This window comes from Dipodomys merriami, unplaced genomic scaffold (genome assembly GCF_024711535.1).
Source record: "Dipodomys merriami isolate MVZ:Mamm:240054 unplaced genomic scaffold, mDipMer1.0.p SCAF_5, whole genome shotgun sequence".
In the NCBI taxonomy this organism is placed as follows: domain Eukaryota; kingdom Metazoa; phylum Chordata; class Mammalia; order Rodentia; family Heteromyidae; genus Dipodomys; species Dipodomys merriami.
Genome location: NW_027206068.1, coordinates 15751290 through 15769496, shown reverse-complemented (window position 1 = coordinate 15769496; position 18207 = coordinate 15751290). Strand labels below are relative to the sequence as shown.

Genomic DNA, 18207 nt, shown 5'->3' with positions numbered 1-18207 from the left:
ACTTACAGAAAGATTGAGTGAAAGGGTAAGGTTGAATGGTAATAAATAGTGTTAAGGCTCATGTTTTACTGAAATTGCCCTTTCAGAAGTTATCCCCGTTGATCACTCCTCTTGTTTCCAAAATACTTTTCTTGTTGGCTTTCATAATGCTCTCCTGATTTATCTACTTTTTTCCCCAATCACTCCTCAATAATTCCTACTACTGGATTTTCCCCTAAGCATCTTTTATAATTGATTGATTGATTAATTAATTAATTAATGTTTTGGTGGCTATTTTTAAAAATAATTTTTATTGCAATTAAGTGATTACATAAATTTCAAAATTTTCACAATATTGTGGGCAGTGATACTTAAAATCACAAACACATTTTAACCTTCATGAGGCAAATTGTCATTATCATGATATATAATGTTTGTGAATTCCATGAGCTTTGACAATACAACTATTGCTTCCACATTGAGTGATATGTACATTTTTTTCCTTTTGCCCCCTAAGCATCTTTTAAGCAGGTGTTCCTAAAGTGAGTTCTCTTGTTTCTTCCATGCAAATTGTGGCTTTAGTTATTGCTTTTCTCCCATTAACTTTTCCAATCTACATGTTGAGCACTGACCTCTATCTGAATTCAGAGACAATGTTCTAACTGTCTTGGCACATCAATACCTCCATTTCAAATTAGATGTTTTAAAATTATGCTTATCCATTTGGATGGTATCAATCACTTTGTGTGGTAGTAGAAAGCCATCATTTTGCTATTAAGAAATTTTAATGCATCTCCTAGCAATTGTGTTTCATTTTTCTGTAGTAAAAAAGTCATTCACCATTCATTCTTGGTCATTTACTCCTTTTCGTATGGTACCATAAACCAGATTTAATGTATTAGAATATTTTAACCTCTGATCTCAATAATTGTTTCACATAAGATCACATAACACAAATCAATCATAAGTCAAAGAACTACTGTTTGTTTTATTAGTCAAGAAAGCAGACTTGGTATGGTGATAGTATGATGCCTGAACTGATAGGAAATAGGATGTGAAAACCAAAAATAAAGCCAGGTAGCAGAATTACTGAGCGCCTTACAAATTTCCTTTGTACTCAGGGTTTCCCAATAACTCTAATCTTACCCTTTAGATACATTTTCCTCTTGGAATACTTCTCACTTCTGCTAACAGGATAGCCATCTGTTTTCTCCCTGACATCTTCAAGTACTGAGAATTTCCTCAGAACTGTACTTTAGTCATCCACACAGTACTTTTTTGTCACCAGCATTTCTGAAACATATCTTCCTCTCTTCATGGCCATTGCCTCCATTCTATTCCCAACCACTCTCTCATCTCTCACCAGAGCTACAGCAAGAGCTTGCGAATTGTTCTTTTTCATGCTTGCCTTCGTCAAACCCACTTCTCTCTGAACTTGTTAGTTCCACGTTAAAACAATCTGTCGATGTTTTCTCAAATTTGTATGTGGCTTACAAAGTGTTTCATGTTCAATTTTTCTTTTTCAGCCTCAGTTTTCATGGACCACTTCTTTAGTTTTCAAAGCACATCAAATTGTTTCCAACTCAAGTGTTGAGTCTACACTGTTTCTTTTCCGGTAATGTTCCTTCTTTTCTACCTGACCTGACCTTTTCTACCTGGTCAGCTTTCTGCCTCTTCACAGAAGACCTCATCTGCAGACCTCATCAGCTTTCTGAATGGAGTTCTCATTTTAAGCTTTTACATCATCCTTACTCCCCGCTCCCCATTACATTGTAATTAAACATTTATACTGTCCTCCCAAAAACATGTGGAGGAGATGGGGACAAACAAGTCGTTTAAGGATTCAGGTGGACCTGTTGCAACAAGGAGAATTACAAAATGTCATGTCAAAGCAAGCTTTACAATGTCAGTGTGTGGGGGGGGTATGATTGGGTGGGGGGGAGGGGGGAGGCTGGGAAGGGAGGTGAAGGGTAAACAAAGGAGGAGGCTGCAATGCTTGGTAAGAAATGTATGCATTATCCTGCCAATGTAATTGTAACCCCTCTGTACAGTATGTTCTCAAATAAAATAAAATAAAATTTAAAAAAAGAATATAAATGTAGGAAAAGAGAGACCTGTTTTATCATTCTACATTGAATATCTAATAAAATAAAGCATAGTTGAATTATATATAATAGATTCACGGACATTTATAAATAAATGAATTGTGAATTTTATACAAGGCATAACTTGTATAAAATATCTTTATTTGTTTTTTAATCTCAGTAATTTCTCTCATTCTCTATAACCAAAGCCACAATTTCCAAAATTTTGCCTTTCCCAACCTGCTTCTTATCCAGTCTTGTTGAACCTTCCTCCATAAAGTTTCTCATATAGACCTTTTTGTTTATTGTTGTTCTCACTGACAACCCCTCTATCCCAACTCTTAATTTTACTTTGATATTAAAGATATGTATAATCTTGGTTTTTAATTCTGTACATTGATGCCTATGCTATTATTTCGATTATATATAATATATTGCTTTTTATTGATTACATATATATTACATTTTTATTTGTATACACATGATTTGTATACACTTGATTTGTATACACATTTTTTGTTGTTCTTGTTGGTTGTGGGGCTTGAACACTGGGCCTGGGAGCTGTTCCTGAACTCTTCAGCTCAAGGTATGCTCTACCACTTGAGCCATAGTGCCCCTTCTGATTTTCTGGTGGTTAACTGGAGATAAGAGTCTCACGGTCTTTCCTGCCAGCTCTGGCTTTGAACCATGATCCTCACATCTCAGCCTACTGAATAGCTAGGATTACAGTCATGAGCCACCAGCGTCTGGCTGTATACATATTTTTTTAATTGTATACACGCAAATTTTATTTATCCATCAAGCAGAATAATATGTCATTTTCAGGAAAATTCATTAACTTATAGAAAACATGTTTCTTTAGCAATTTAAAATTATTTTCCTTTATGGAATATTTTACAAAGTTTTAGAAGCAGGTAGATTAGTCGGGTACTGGTGACTCACACCTGTAATCCCAGCTATTCAGGAGGCTGAGATCTAAGAACCATAGTTCAAAGCCAGCCTGTGCAAGAAAGCATATGAGACTCCTTATCTCCAATTAACTATCCTCCACAAAAGATCCAGACCTGGAGCTGTGGCTCAAGCTGTAGCCTTGAACACAAAATCTCAGTGACAGTGCCAAGGCTCTGAGTTTAAGCCCCATGACTGACACACACAAACAAATTAAAACCAAACCTCCCTCCCCAAACAACAGGTAGATGACAGCATAATATTTACACATGTATTTGCTCGTAAGTACTTTAGATAATAGACCTGCTAATCTTCATCCTTACATATTTGAATTAAAAATCAAATAACTGGGCACAGAGGATGGAATAAGCACATTTGTAATCCCAGCTACTTGGGAGGTGTGGCTCAGGAGAACTTGACCCAAGCTCAGCCAGAATAAAACCATAGCCCCTATCTGAAAAATAACATAGGGATTGGGATGTGGCACAAGGGTTTACCTAGCAAGTGTGATACTCTGGGGTATGAGACTCAACACTGAGATAAAAGAAATAAAAAAGAAAAGTAGGGGCAGATATCTATAGCTGTAGGACATTTTCAGATCAAATTCCTCTGAATATTGTTTGATAACTGATATTTGGAATCTTTTTAAAGCATTTAGAAAGCAATTTATTTACTTAGGCAAACTGATCAATAGTTCTTGTTTACCTAACTTCTTAAAAATGATCTTCCATCTTGTTCTTGGTATAAAAAGCACTGGGAAGATCATGCCAAAACTGTCTGTGGAAGTTAGTCTCTGCCATCTTGTCTGTCATTATTACCAGGTCTGTGAGTGGCAAATAATGAAAGGCTTTCTTTGGGTTGTTTCTACCGGTTTCCATACATTATATTTACAGATTACTCCTATATTAGATTTCCAATATAGCGGTTTTATCAGAACAGCTAGCTTTCTAGACCCATTTTTATCTTGGACTATAGAATCTCTCCATTTTCATATCTAACAGTAATCTGTACCTAAACATGGAGCAAATGGATTCATGGCCTTTCTTACCACACACACACACACACACACACACACACACACACACACACACACACACAGAATTTTCCTATCTCTTTTCTAATTATCTACTTCTCAAATGATTAAATAAAAAAATATACTATCATTTGGTTAATTTCAACAATTCTTTACACTTCCTGTCTGATAGCATGTGATCAAATACAGATCAAACACAGATCAAACACTCCATATTTAAAAATCTAGGCTTGCATTTTACCACCTCCAGTATCATCTAGTTACCATTGAGTCATATATTTTAGCCTCTTGTGTGGATTTGTGGTTTCTTAACTTGTTTGACTGACCCCAATATGTTTTCTCAACTGAAGCCCAGATTGAGCTTCTTGTAACAAAATACAATTTTTCCTCCTTCTTTCTTAAAAGTTGCAGTTTAAAAAATAAACAGGGTAAAATCAGGCTGGGGTTACATGCTTATGATCCCAGCACTAAGGAGATGGAGGTTGAAGAACAGTGAATTTGATGCGAAGTGGGCTACATTATGACTTTGAGGTCAGCCTGAGCCCTGTCTCAAAAAGAAGACTTTAGGGTGCAGTCAAATTCATGGCCTGTGCATAAAAATAAAGTGATTTTTTTGTTTGCTTATCTATGTCACCTAGTGCTTTCTACCTTTCCCTCACTTGTCATGATCCTTGCTCTGGTTTTCAGCCAGCTCTTCACTCTGGTATTCTATCACAGGATCTTTTCCTTGGCTGTTCCCCAGCTTGGAACAGTTTTAGTCCCTTGTCTTCATCAAGTACTGTCTTATCATCCTTCAGTATATATTTTTTTTCTTTAAAGGTTCTTTTCCTGATTGCCCATTGTCGGTGAAATCCTTTTATAGTCTCAATACCTATATTTTTCCTGTTCAATATAGCAAAAATTTGTGTTTCATTAATTCAAATGTATGTATATGTATGAATGTATGTATGTGTGTATGTATGTACATGTGTATGTATGATGTATGTATCTTTTAAAAATTAAACTACAGAAATCAGGAAGCATACTAACTATATTCACTGCCAGATATTCAGCACATAATGTGGTAGCTCTGGAATCAAACTTAAATTAATCTGATAGGAAAGAAAACTGAGGAGTGAGAGAAGCTGGATAATGAGAATGAGGAACCAGTCTTCCTGGCTTTCCACAGGCTCTCCTTCTATGATGGCTCACCTGTCAGTGATCTTTTTGACTAATTCTAATCTAGTAGAGACCATGATCCTCAGACACATCCAGGGTCTTTGCCATAGACCTCAACAATAACTTTGCCCCATAACTGTGAACCTAAGTTCTGGACTCTCTGGTCCTGAGCCATCTCCCACTCCACTTCCCTGGGTGTTCTCTCTCTCTCTCTCTCTCTCTCTCTCTCTCTCTCTCTCTCTCTCTCTCTCTCTCTCTCTCTCTCTCTCTCTCTCTCTGTGTCTTTCTGTCTTTCTCTGTCTCTCTGTCTCTCTGTCTCTCTCCATCTCTGTCTTCGTCTCTGTCTGTCTGTCTCTCTCTGTCTCTCTGTCTCTGTCTCTGTCTCTTACTCTGTCTCTGTCTCTCTCTCTCCATGTTATAAATCTCCTCCATGGTCTTGACTTTCCCTGCTTCCAACTCTTCTGCATTTTTAACATTGTTCATTTTACAACAAGCCACTTTTCTGCTTTCCTATTTATATTCATTTCTTTTCTTAGTGCATGGAAAACCTTGCTAATTATGCAGTGTTCCTTTTCCCTAAAGCTTACACTAATTTTTTTCCTACCACAGAATGATGTGCTGACAGCTCCATATATCACATTTCTTCCACTTCAGAAATTTTCATAATCAATTTAACTGGAAAGGGTAAATGTACATCTTTATCAATAGAGTCATGACCTCTCACAAATAGAGTAAACCATATTGGAAAAGGAAAAACCCGAGAGGAAGCAATATAAAACAGCTGTGTTGGTGGGATAAACTTTCCTCAATTAGTACCAGGCCATCTTGGTGTTTTAACAAATCAAATGAGAGAGAGACGCACCCACAGCAAACAGAGAAATTTTAAAACATCACTCAGGGAGAAAATACTATTATGGTATTAATTGAAGATGAGTAACAGAGAAAAACTTTTAAAAGACCACAAAGTAACTGAAAGAAAGATGTATACAAGAAAGAATCTCTGAAGAAATCATTAGGCCTACCTGTAGCTTCCTTCCACGTCAAACACTTCTAAATAAATCCCTATCCATAAAATCTCAGACACTTCCCACTGGACCAGGACCCAAATCTTTCAACACAGAGAAAGAATGTGCCTTGATTCTCAGAATGCCATTTCTTCACTTTCCATACCACATCACTCTTTCTGTAATATGATCGTTTATGTTTGTAATTCCTTATGCATTCGGTTCTGTTCCAAATTTCTTTCCCGATAGAATTTCTTAAAAAATTTCTTAACAAATTATTACCAAGTATTTTAAGCATGCTTAATAAATAAGATTTTTTGGTTTTAGAGATGTTTCAGCTTCAAAAGTGATGAGGAAAATTATAGCAAAACACACAACTTTTTCATGAAAAAGACTTCAAATTTGCAGTATATTTAAATGTCAATTATTCGAATAAATCTTATTGTCACAATTCATATTTGTTTTTAGAACAAAAATAATAAACCTTATCTCATGGGCAGTATCAACAAAATAATGAGAATTTATCTCCTGATAATTTTCTATTTAGTCAAATATCATAGGTAAATTTTACAATTAAAAAATATATATATGAACATTTAAGGAAATGATTACTTTTGGAAGGTAATAAGGAGGTATGATCAATTCTGATCATTAGATAATATTGTTACTGATAACATTCTATATATTAAAGTAGCTTAAATCACACATACATATATATAATAACTTACGAAGCACAGTTACATGTAACAGAAGTATTAATGTGATTTTCACAAGTCACTTAACTTTTTGCTTGTATTTTTTGTTTGAAATATTTTCATCAACTGAGAGTGAAATTAACTTAGACACTGTGACATGCTAGTACAACACTCAAATATACACTTCTCAACATGACATATATGGAATTTATAAGTGAGTTTCAATGTGGATGACAGCTTTACAGATGGGAAAGAAAAGAGTTACACCCTTGGGTATGTGCCAACTTGGATTTGTGACCTGTTGTTATGGAGTTGAAAATAACTACTGAAAGAAGAGGAAAAGGAGATGGCAGTTACGCTTTTCCCCAGAATCCCTAGAACAACGTAACAGTTGAACGTCCATCCAACCTGTACTGCAGTTTCTGAAAGCTCATCAGTTATGGGAATACTCTGCAGCTGCTTAAAAGTCATCTTATGACCTTATTCTGAAATCCAGATGCTCCCAGCCTAAATGCAGCCCATATCACATATAAGTGATAGTTCATCATCATCTTCCTAGGAGCTGCTTATTTTTCCACTTGCCCTTGGGTGAGTGCACACACCCAGCCAGATAGACTTCTTTTTATACATGATTTAGATTTTTTTTCCTACTCTTGTTATTGATTTCACTTTCTGGTCCTCAGTCACTACCACCAAAATCTTTCCTTAAGTGATTTCTGGGATGAAATAAATGGAATAACAAAAATTCTTAGGCAATGTACTCTATTATAAATATGAACTGTTTTTGGTGTTATTATAATGGAATCATTATTTTACTTCCTTAGAATAAGCTATGTAGGAAAACAATTGACAACAAACAGGAAAAAAAATAGCATTTAACAATTCTCCCCAAACCACCAAAAAGTGAAAAATATAGGCCCAATTCTCTATTTGGTAGTAGAGGTGAAATATTTGTCTTTATCCTCACATTTAACTGAAGTCATAGCTCCTGAGACCCTGGAACATGCACACTAACTCACAACCATTGCAAGTGTCCAAAATACTATCAGTATAACATAGCTTTTATGAGAAGGTACAACCTAAATGACAATAAGCCTAGAGTCCAAAGCTATGTGTTCATCAATGATCTTACAATAAAGTCTTCTTCAGAAATGTATAAAAATGAAATATTCCTACAACTCACAGAGATCATAGGCAGGTTATGAATTTGAAGGAAAATGGTTAAAGCATTTAATCACTATTGGGACATCGGTCATTGTGACTGACTACTGTCTTGGCAACACAAGTTTTGAATTTCTGTACAAATAGTATATTTAATTTTTAAGATGTTTGAGGGAAGATGAGAGGCATTACTATTTTGAAGATCAGTTAACTAATTGGTAATTGTGATAATGCAACAGCTAGAAAATACTAAAGCTAGAACTTGAATTCAGATTTTATAGCCCCCAAATCTATTGTCTGTTATGTTTCATGAATACTTCCAATTAAATGTACATTTTTATTCCTGGTTGTCAAGCGGCTGTGGAAATACTCAAATATAAGGAAGTTATAAGCTTATAAATCCATTATCAACAGGAAATGTACTCAAAGATATGTTTATATTTGTGATGTACCTTTACACTTCCTTCAAAGAGCAAGACTTTTTCACATCTTTTTTTTTTAATCTAAAATTTACTTCTTGGGACCTGATGCTGGAACAGCTTAGTAGTGATGCCAGAGCCCACAAGCCTTGGCTTAGTGATCTAGAACAATATACCTAGCAGGGATCTCCAAGCATAGCTGGGAATCAAGTACAGGCTAATATTTCCATTAGGAATGTAGGGATGTTAGTTATGGAAGGTAGATTTTTGTTTATCAATTTAACATGAACCTATGTTTGCTCTAACAGGGCTAGTTCATTCAGCAATCCCAAATACTCTGTTTTGTTTTCTCCTTTACCCTCCTTTACACATCCTCTTAGCTCTGCTCTGCTCAGCATATTGTTTCTCTGCTTGCTGGGCATGCCTGAATCCCAAACCCACATGAAGTTCCCTCCCAGTCCCTCCAAGAGGAAGTCATCTTTGCCCAGGCAATGATTCTGGACATTTTGAACACATTGGATTTGTTATCGGTATATTTCTGATTTAACTTACAATATTTAGTAATCATTAAGGCAAACAATTTAGTTTTTGTTTAATTTTTAAAGCCAAGCTTTAAAGCTTAAGGGTGGGAAATTTTACTTGGAACACCTTAACACTGTACATTTCTAGTAACACATGGGTTGTGCTCCTTGATTGACTGTACCAGTGTAATCTAGAAAGTAGAAAAATGATCAGTAAGTATCTAGCCTTAAACTCCTATATTCAAAGGTGTGAGAACAAATAGGTCAGGCAGGGCTCAATAAATGACTGTTTTCATGAAGATTTCCAATGTCCATATAATTCAGTAGAAAAAGTACAGGCGTTGAAATGAAACTTTTGGGCTTTAGTATTGATTTAATGGCTTAAATATTACTGGTAGTACTGTAGGTAAGTTCCACTTCCTACTTAAACTTCATAAAGTATTACAATCTATACAAACTTATTACACATAGAAATAACAATGAATATGGTAACTTCTGGAAATTAGTTCACAATTAACAGCAGCAGCCATGTCTGATATTATTTCTACAAGATTAACAGATGAAGGCATGCTGTCTCAGAGTTTGCTCACTTAACCATTAATGTTTTTCTTTTATCCCACAATTATGTCTAAGGAACAGGCTTCTCAGGTGTCAAAAAAATCCTGGACACTAATTGAGGTTGTATTTATCATTGTTGAAATCTGCATATTTAATTTATGCATTTGTGAAATAAATAACATGTAATATGCATTGTTTCAAGATCTACTTTAGAAATATAGATAAAACCACTCTAGATTACAAAATAATAAGTATGTTTAACTGAAATATTAACTTGTACTTTTGTTTAGTGCTTCTGGGACTTAAATAGTCCTAAAAATGTGTTTCTGACAATGTTGTTTTATAATATAAATAGCACTTACAGACATGATATCCCCATTGTTTGAGTTGCCTAGTATATTTAGTTATGTAATTGTCTAATTGATCTGATTACTATTTTCTCTATGATAGTTTAGACTTCCTTTTGACTCAAAAGAAAGGAGAGAGAAAGATGTCTTACAGTAATAGGTGTTTCTTCATTCAGTTTATGATAAATATTTACCTGACCTATTAGAGATGTTTTAATATACTTTTGAATCTGCTAATGTTACATATCCAAATGAAATAAAAAAAAAACAAACTAAACACAACTTAACACATACTGCACATGAAGGACCAAAAGAATAAGTGAAACAAGGGCTGATTAAAGCTATAAGGAAATATTGAGAGTCTCTCATTAGTACTCTAGTTAGTAGACCCTGGGATCTGGGCAATCATGGATCTATACGGATATCAGGAGTAAGGCAGCAGCTAGTACTCGCTGAGTACTTAGTGCTCAGTTGGCACTTCCTCTTGCCAGGCTTAATATCAACAGTTGATAACTGCACTCTTCTGAGCTTCATAACAATGAATGAAATAGTACCAGGATTTCCTTCTTTTTACAAATCAGGAAACTAGCTTGGGGAAAATTGCAACATCTATTGAAACAGTTATATTGCATTGTATAAATTCAACTTGACTGCCATTTAATTTAAATAAGTTTATATACATTAGATTTACTATCACGAGAATGTTTACTAAAAAATTATCTGGAGAAGATCAGTCACAATTTTTTTCTTTCAAAAATATGTCCATAAAAGAAATACTGTCACCTCATAGTATCTGGACACTCTGCATTTGTCATGTAGCAAGCACAAAACTATAGTGGTCACTAGGTATCTTCACTAGGTTACACAAACAGTAAACTCAAATGCTTTGCCTAGCTTTGAACTATTTGAATAAATGAGCAGTGTGTATGTGTGTGTGTGTGTGTGTGTGTGTGTGTGTGTGTGTGTGTGTGTATACCCATGTATAATAAGAGTATCCATAACCTGAAATTTTGAGATTCTCCACAATCCAAACATTTTCTGTGTCACCCTAAGTGGTATATATTCACATAATAGATTATAGTCAAAAGGCTGGTGACATAAAATACTATATAAAGTTATCTTCAGGCTGTATGTATAAGGACTGTATGAAACAGAAATGAATATCAAGTTAAGACTTGTGACCTCTATCACAAGATAGCTTGTTTTACATACTTATTCTAAAATCTGAGAAAAACTGAAAACTAGTCTTAAGCATTTCAGGGAAGAGGTACTTAATATGTGTGTGTGTGTGTGTGTGTGTGTGTGTGTGTGTTTCTTTTAACATAAGAGTAAAATAAAATTTGGTAGGTGAAGGGATGCTTCTGACCCAACATCATTTAAATATTAAGCTATTAAGTTTTCTTCCATTTGGATGTAATGTGTATAGTGGGGAATGTGTGTGTGTGTGTGTGTGTGTGTGTGTGTGTGTGTATGTGTGTGTGTGTGGTGTGTATGTACATTTGCTCAAGTACACATGCCTAAACACTTGCATATTCGCATATAATAAAATTAATTGCACTTTTCATTGAGATTAAAGGTAACCATTTAAGGTTGGATGGGTGGGAAGAGCTTACTTCTACAAGTATGATTAACTATTACAAGAGGAGTGAGCAAATGGGTAAAAATTTTAATTGTTTTACCATGATAAAAATACATATTAAATAGACTTGTTATGTAAGCTCATTCAAAAAGCCAACCCAAACATTTTAGATTAAATGCCCAAATTCAGTTTTTAATTTGATCAGTACATGTTTCTATCAGAACATCATCAACTAAGTGACTGATGCAAATATTTTCATCTAAATCCTAAGAGTCAAAGACTTCCAGTAAGTTGTACCTTTGAATAAAAGTCATAATTCTAGAGACAATTTTGTTACTCCAACAGGTATATCTTATATAAGAACAGCATTTTGACTAAGAAAATCTCATCAATAATGTCTCCAACATTTTTCTTCCATTGTATCATTTCAGTAAACATCAGAGATGAATCTACCTATGTTTATGCCTCTTTTGATACATGTTATACTTCCTTGATTAATAAGCATACTTAGTTTACTTAACGTATCAAATTGCCTAAGCCCATCCTGTACATAGTAACATCTTAGAATGAAAATGAGTCATATAATAGGTTTGACCTGTGCTCTGCAGAATTTATAGATAGCCTTTATTATTTCCAGAAACTTGGTTGCAATTGGACAGTACTCCTTCCTCCATAAAGTATTTACATATGGAAAAATGTGTCTGAGACTGTGATAATAATGATAACTAATGTTGATAAGAAAGATGACTTCACTATTTTTCAAAGTATAATTGTTAATATGTATATTCATGGATTACTTGTATAATTAAAATTAAAGATAAAATGGGGACATAATATGCATTTGTATTATTTTTTTCTGAAAATAGGGAAGTGATTACTTTCCCTAATAAGGAATATGTATCCTGCATGGTGGGTTTTTTGACCCTTGATGCAAATGGTTTGCGTTTGAAGTAACTGAAGAGCTTTTAAAATGTTGTTATTAAATAATTTTGCTAGATTTAAATATCAGTACTAATGTATTGGAGCAGCAACTGCACTTCCCTCGTATTGCTGTGCTATGGATCAGTGAGGAGCTGAATTTCTACAAGCTCTTCAAATTGGCTGAGTTGTTGCCATGGTGAATCAAAAGCCTACTGAACAGGTATGTGCGTTGATTGTGCTATAAATTTCACCCAAGCAAAACATCAGATCTAGCAATCAGATAAAATTATGATATACCTGTCATAGGTATTCTGGGAAAAGAAGCAATGAAATAATTCAAATGTTAAATGATTTAAGATAAATAAAAGTCTTAAATACTCCAAAAGGCTACCTTTTGATTTACATGTAGGAAAACTAGACTTCAAAAAGTCCATTTGTTCTGAATTAAATTGTACAGAATAATTATCAGAGGTAGATAGAAGGAATTGTAGCATGGTATAAATAAAATGCGATTCAGCATGAGTCTCTATCCTTAAAGCCACCATCTAAATTTTTAGATTGTCAATTGCCAACTTCCTAGAGCAGCAATCTAAAGTTCTCAAGGATGCATGGATCTACATTGAGGCCTCCATATAGAATTCAGTGCATTCTCACTGGACCAGGTACACTGGAGACTGAGAGGGTTGATTTCTGGCAGGAAATTGGAAACACGATGCTGTATATTAACTTCTTGTCAATAAATCTTATGCCTTGATTTTATTTCACATGACTATGTCTTTTCCAAAGCAGTTTACTCAATAGTTCATTTATTGTCACCTAACAGTTACACTTTCTGATTTTGTGGTTTCATTGCAAGTGACCATACAGCAATACAAAAGAACAAAGAAAATCAAATGCTGTACACATTTATAAAATTATATCAGATGACTTTTTTCTCATTAATTGCACACCTTTTAAAGACTGATCATGGGAATTGCCTTGCCTGACTATGAAATAGTGGCTGGAAATAATCTACATAAGCCTCTACATTATCAATTTAAAGCTCTTTATCTTAATACTACTTGGTTCTAAAGCCACTTTTAAAAATGTTTGCAAATTTGAGACCGAATAATCAAAGTAACTGCCTAAAAATGTAGTGTATTTTTCCTAGATAAAAGCTTATGATTTCAGGGCCTCTCCATAGAAAATTAATCCCCCGTAGTTAAGCTTTTACTGCCATTGACTTTTCAATTTAATTCAGAAATCTTGTAATAATGATATTAATGTTTTGAAGTAATCTTCCCAGCACTAATCAAAACACAGTCTGGTTCTATGTGTATGCTGACAGGTTAATTAGTGCAAGATCTCATTTGGTATTCATAAATAAGACAGAGTTTTTTTTTACTTATAAGTTCCCACAGAGATTCATTTTCTATTGAGCTTTCCTGGTGTTTTCTTGGGAAAGAAGAAACAGTAACGACTGTTTTTGCTATTATTATTAAAATATGAGGAAAATCTATTTCCTCAGTCTCTGGCCCCATCACTCCTTCTATCCTTACCTTCCTGTCACATACTCATGTCCTAGAAGACAGAAGAGCCAACTCCTGAAACACAGCCCAGCCCAGCCCAGAACTCTGCCTTCATCTGTGTAGCCCCCAAAGGCTCTCCTGTGACCCTTTCCACTGCAAGTCTCATCCAACATCAGCTGCTCATTATTACCCGATGCTTCTTCAGGCCACACACTTTTCTAACAACGTTATTTGGATTGTCCCTTGTAAAAATCCTATTTTATGAAGGAGAAAACTTTGGCTATTTACTCAACCAGGGAATGATACCTCTGTGAGTTGTAACTATGTAGTGCAAATTCACACCTTAGCTCTGTTATATATATATATTAACACTGAGATACTTGATTCCAATAGCTTTGTGATATCAAGAGTAAAATAGCACTTCTTCCACCAGATATTTTAGTGACCACACCAACTTCTCTCTTCTTCCTGTGATCTGAGGTCCCATTCCAACTTCTTACCCCTGACAAAGTCAGTGATGTATTCATCTTGTTTTTAAACAAGGTGATACTCTTTTGATGACAGTGCTCTGAATCATTTTATGGTCTCTACAGGAAAGATTCTGAACCCTTAACAATTATTGACTAGATGAATTAATCAGTGAAAGGATTAAATGATAGTTTAGATGGTGCCACAATGGACTTATGAAAACAATTTCATTAATTTACTTATCTTGTCTCTAATTTGAAAAACATAGTGATTCCCAACTGGCTATTTATTTCTTTAAAAATGTTACCTTTTTATGTTAGATTTATGAAAGTGAGCAACTGTTTGGGCATTGTTGTTTCCAATTCATTCATTCAGTCAAATGTATTGTTTGATTTTACTGAAGTAGGCAATGTAGCATTCAAAACTATTGCTAGAGGAATTTTGCTTACTGTAAACAGTCATTTGAAATAGAATCACTTCTTTATAAAACAGCTATATCAGTATAACTGATTCAATTGCTTTTCCTGGAGCTGATTCCAATTTTCTTTTCTTTTACTTTTTTGGTACATACTCATTTAGACAATATTGATCTATTTTGAGAAGAGAAAAATTAAATTATTTTATACAATTCCAAGCTAGTGAAATCATTTTTTTTAGTTCTTGAAGATAAACCCATAGACAGTGTGCTTTAGTATTACTTAAAGACAACTCACATTTAATTACTCAGCTTCTTGACTGTAATCAGTGAGAAATGATTTGGTTATATGAGCTTCTTCTTATGTCATCAAAACATCATATTCTCTCCCCCTTTCTCTATGTGTTGGCATTATACTTTCACAGTCCATAATGAAGTTTAACTTACTTCTAACTATATGATAATAACAACTCCCCCAAAAGTTGTAGCCACATATAAGATGTAGAATTATCAGATTAAAGATGCTTCTTTTTCCTTCCCAAACTCACATTTGATACATACATTGACCCAAACTACATAATAAAGAACGAGAGACTTACTTGGAGGGTATTGATAACTTGTTGAATTCAGAACAAGGATTCTTAGGAAAACTTGGTGTTAGAATAAACACTATTTTTCCTTACAGATCCTGTAATTTAAACCTATTTATTTCAACTAGAAAAATAAAATGCAAAAACTAACCATCCAAAACACAATTTTATTAGAATTAAGCATGATAGACCATCTCTCAAAAGCAATTCACTTTGTACTGATTTTTCTTGAACTTCTAAGTGGTTGTTTCTGCGTTAGTGACTCAAAGCTTATATACAGAAACAATGGCTATTAAGTACACCATGCATTATCTATCAGTGACAGAATGGATTCTTAGTAAATTATCTAGGAGCAAGACCAGAGACCCAAAAGGACATGGTAGCCTTATAACTTGAATAAGAAGCTGTGTGTGTGTGTTTTAACAATTAGATCCTCATTAGGAACAGTGCATAATTATTATCTGCTGTGAAGGCAAAGGACCTCTTATGACTCTCCTTGAGGGGTTGAGGTATGACTCAGTAGAGAGCTAACCAATGAGAGAAAGCATCAAGTACTGGGTTCGAGTCTGTCTTGCACCAAAAAAAAAAAACACAACACTTTCCTTGAGATGTATCTTAAGAGTTAAACAAGAAGCTAGATGAATCTGCCACTTGACCCAAAGAAAATTATGGAATTTGCCCAAGTTACTCTTTAAGGTGAGGTGCTGCCCAATTAGAATGGTTTTCCTTTTCTCATCACTGTATTGCCTAGAACTTACAGGAGTTTGCAGAGGTGAAGTCTGAGAAAACCAGCAAAGGAAAAATGAAGAACAATGATTTCTGGTATGATATTCACCCACCTCCTTCCTTTCACACACACACACACACACACACACACACACACACACACACACACACACACACACACCAGCCACCCCTTCTGTCATCTTGGGGCTGCTTGGATGCACCCTGGGCACTGTTGCCCAGAGTTGTATGGACAGATAACGACCATGCTTGTTCTGGTACAGGAAAATAATGTAGCTCTCACATCAAAGGCACAAAAGACAAGTGAGTCTGCTATCGACATGTGTGACCCCTCTCCCCACCAGCCAGTGGATATTGAACCTCTTCCTCTCAAGTTTAAACAAAGCCAGTTAATTTGCTCTCAAACCCAAGGGAAGCATAACAACCCGACTCCCCCCTCCCCTTCCAGCTGCCCCAAACCACCCAGGAAAAGAACAGCATCAAGAAGCCAAGCTGCCCACCAGGGACCTACATGCAAAGCCAGAGGAGATTTTACGATTTTGTTTCCCGTGGAGGCAGTGACCCAGTGACTACAGCAAGCACGCACACTGCTCATCATCCTAAATAGGTAAAGAGTGAAATGGCTCAACGTACACACACCCCGCTCCATACCGGGGACGAGTCTCCGAGCTGCGGCTTGTGCTCTCGGAGGGCCAGGCTGAAGCTGACCGCCCCCACGGCCACGCTGGACACCCCTAGCCCTATCTCCAGCACGGAGAGCACCAAGAGGCTCCCAATAATCTGGCCGCTGGTGCACATCCTTCCTGGGTCATCATCCCTTTCAGATCAGAGAGGAACGCCAACCATCCACCTTCTCGTCTTCCACAATCCTCCTTACCCCTTTCCACCCCCTACCAGATCCCCAAACTTTTCTTTCTTCACCAGTGACACATTATCCACAAGGACTGGATTTCCGGAGCTGGAGACTGGTCTTCCCGGGTCTGGCGGGAGGTAGAGAAGAGGGACTCCACCTCCCGACACGTTCGTTCTGGGGGGATCGTAGATGGAGGGTCCTGGGCTGAGGGGTTGGGTGTGAGTCAAGACCGCACATCAGTAGCCCAGCGTTCAAGGATCAGAGACCTGCAGGACCCGAGGGGAGGTGGAGGGAGCCGGAGCCCCATCGCTGGCTCTTGGGGCGCTGTCCAGAGTTCTGCCGCGTCTCAGCTCTCCGCAGGGAAATCCGCTCCCTCCTCAGCTTCCCAAACCCATCAGGTTCGCTTCTCTGAGCCAGGCTGGGGAGAGGGGCATCGCTTCCTGGGAGATGACAGCAGGAGGCCGGCTCCCAGTCTCTCTGCCTCCCCGCCTCGCCTACTCGCCTTTGTTTTCCTGGTAAGGCTAAGTGCTTCTGAGTCCCCGGGTGCCCGGTCCCCGGCAGAGCCGAGCCGATGATATTCAGCACCACGCTCCTCCTCGCCGTGGCTGTGTCGCCAGGAAAAGCGACCTTGTCTGATGGCCTCTTTCCGTCTGGGTTTTTTCTGCCTCCTCGTCCTCGTCCTCTTCCTCCCCCTCTCTCTTGATCCGATTCTCTCTCATTGCTATGACCTCATTGGGGTTTAGGTGCTTGACGGAGGAGGGAGACGCCTGGGGTATCTGTGGGTCTAGGATCCAAGACTCTTGGGTGGCTCTGGATCTGCTGCGCCCCTGGACCCTAACCATAGGAATCCAAGTAACCACCCCGCTCCCCTACCTCCACCTCGCCCCCAGGGCTCCCTTCCGGGCTCCTCTCCAGCCCGGAGGGGAGGCGATGCCTACGTCAACGCGGGCTCTGGCTGTATAAAACTTTCTTCTGCGTGTACGCGGGCGTGTGGGAGAGCAGAGAGCCCAGGAAGGGAGCGCGCGCAGGGGATGCACAACAGCCACCTTCCGAGTCACCAGGACTCTAAGGACGCCCGTGAAGGAAGTCTGCCCACCTGCATTCACAAAAAGGAAGAAGTTTGGGCTGGAACCCCCCACCCCCCATTTCCACAGTGATGTGGCTTCTGTCCCCAACCCCTGTCCTGCCCCCACCAGCTCTGAGATCCTCGCTTCCTGAAATT

The 18207-nt window shown here is 37.1% G+C and overlaps 1 protein-coding gene across 4 annotated transcripts in view; it reads right to left on the bottom strand.

Moving 5' to 3' along the window:
* Tmem196 (transmembrane protein 196) overlaps positions 1 to 17876 on the bottom strand; it is a 50197-nt gene extending 32321 nt beyond the window's left edge. For 2 of the 4 annotated variants that reach the window (XM_069997241.1, XM_069997243.1), the window contains exon 1: positions 16766 to 17876. In XM_069997241.1, coding sequence (XP_069853342.1) covers positions 16766 to 16930 — 165 coding nt within the window. In that variant the 5' untranslated portion in view covers positions 16931 to 17876. The remainder of the gene's footprint in view (positions 1 to 16765) is intronic. The other 2 variants (XM_069997242.1, XM_069997244.1) reach the window with 1 other exon arrangement.
* Positions 17877 to 18207: the final 331 nt, after the last annotated feature.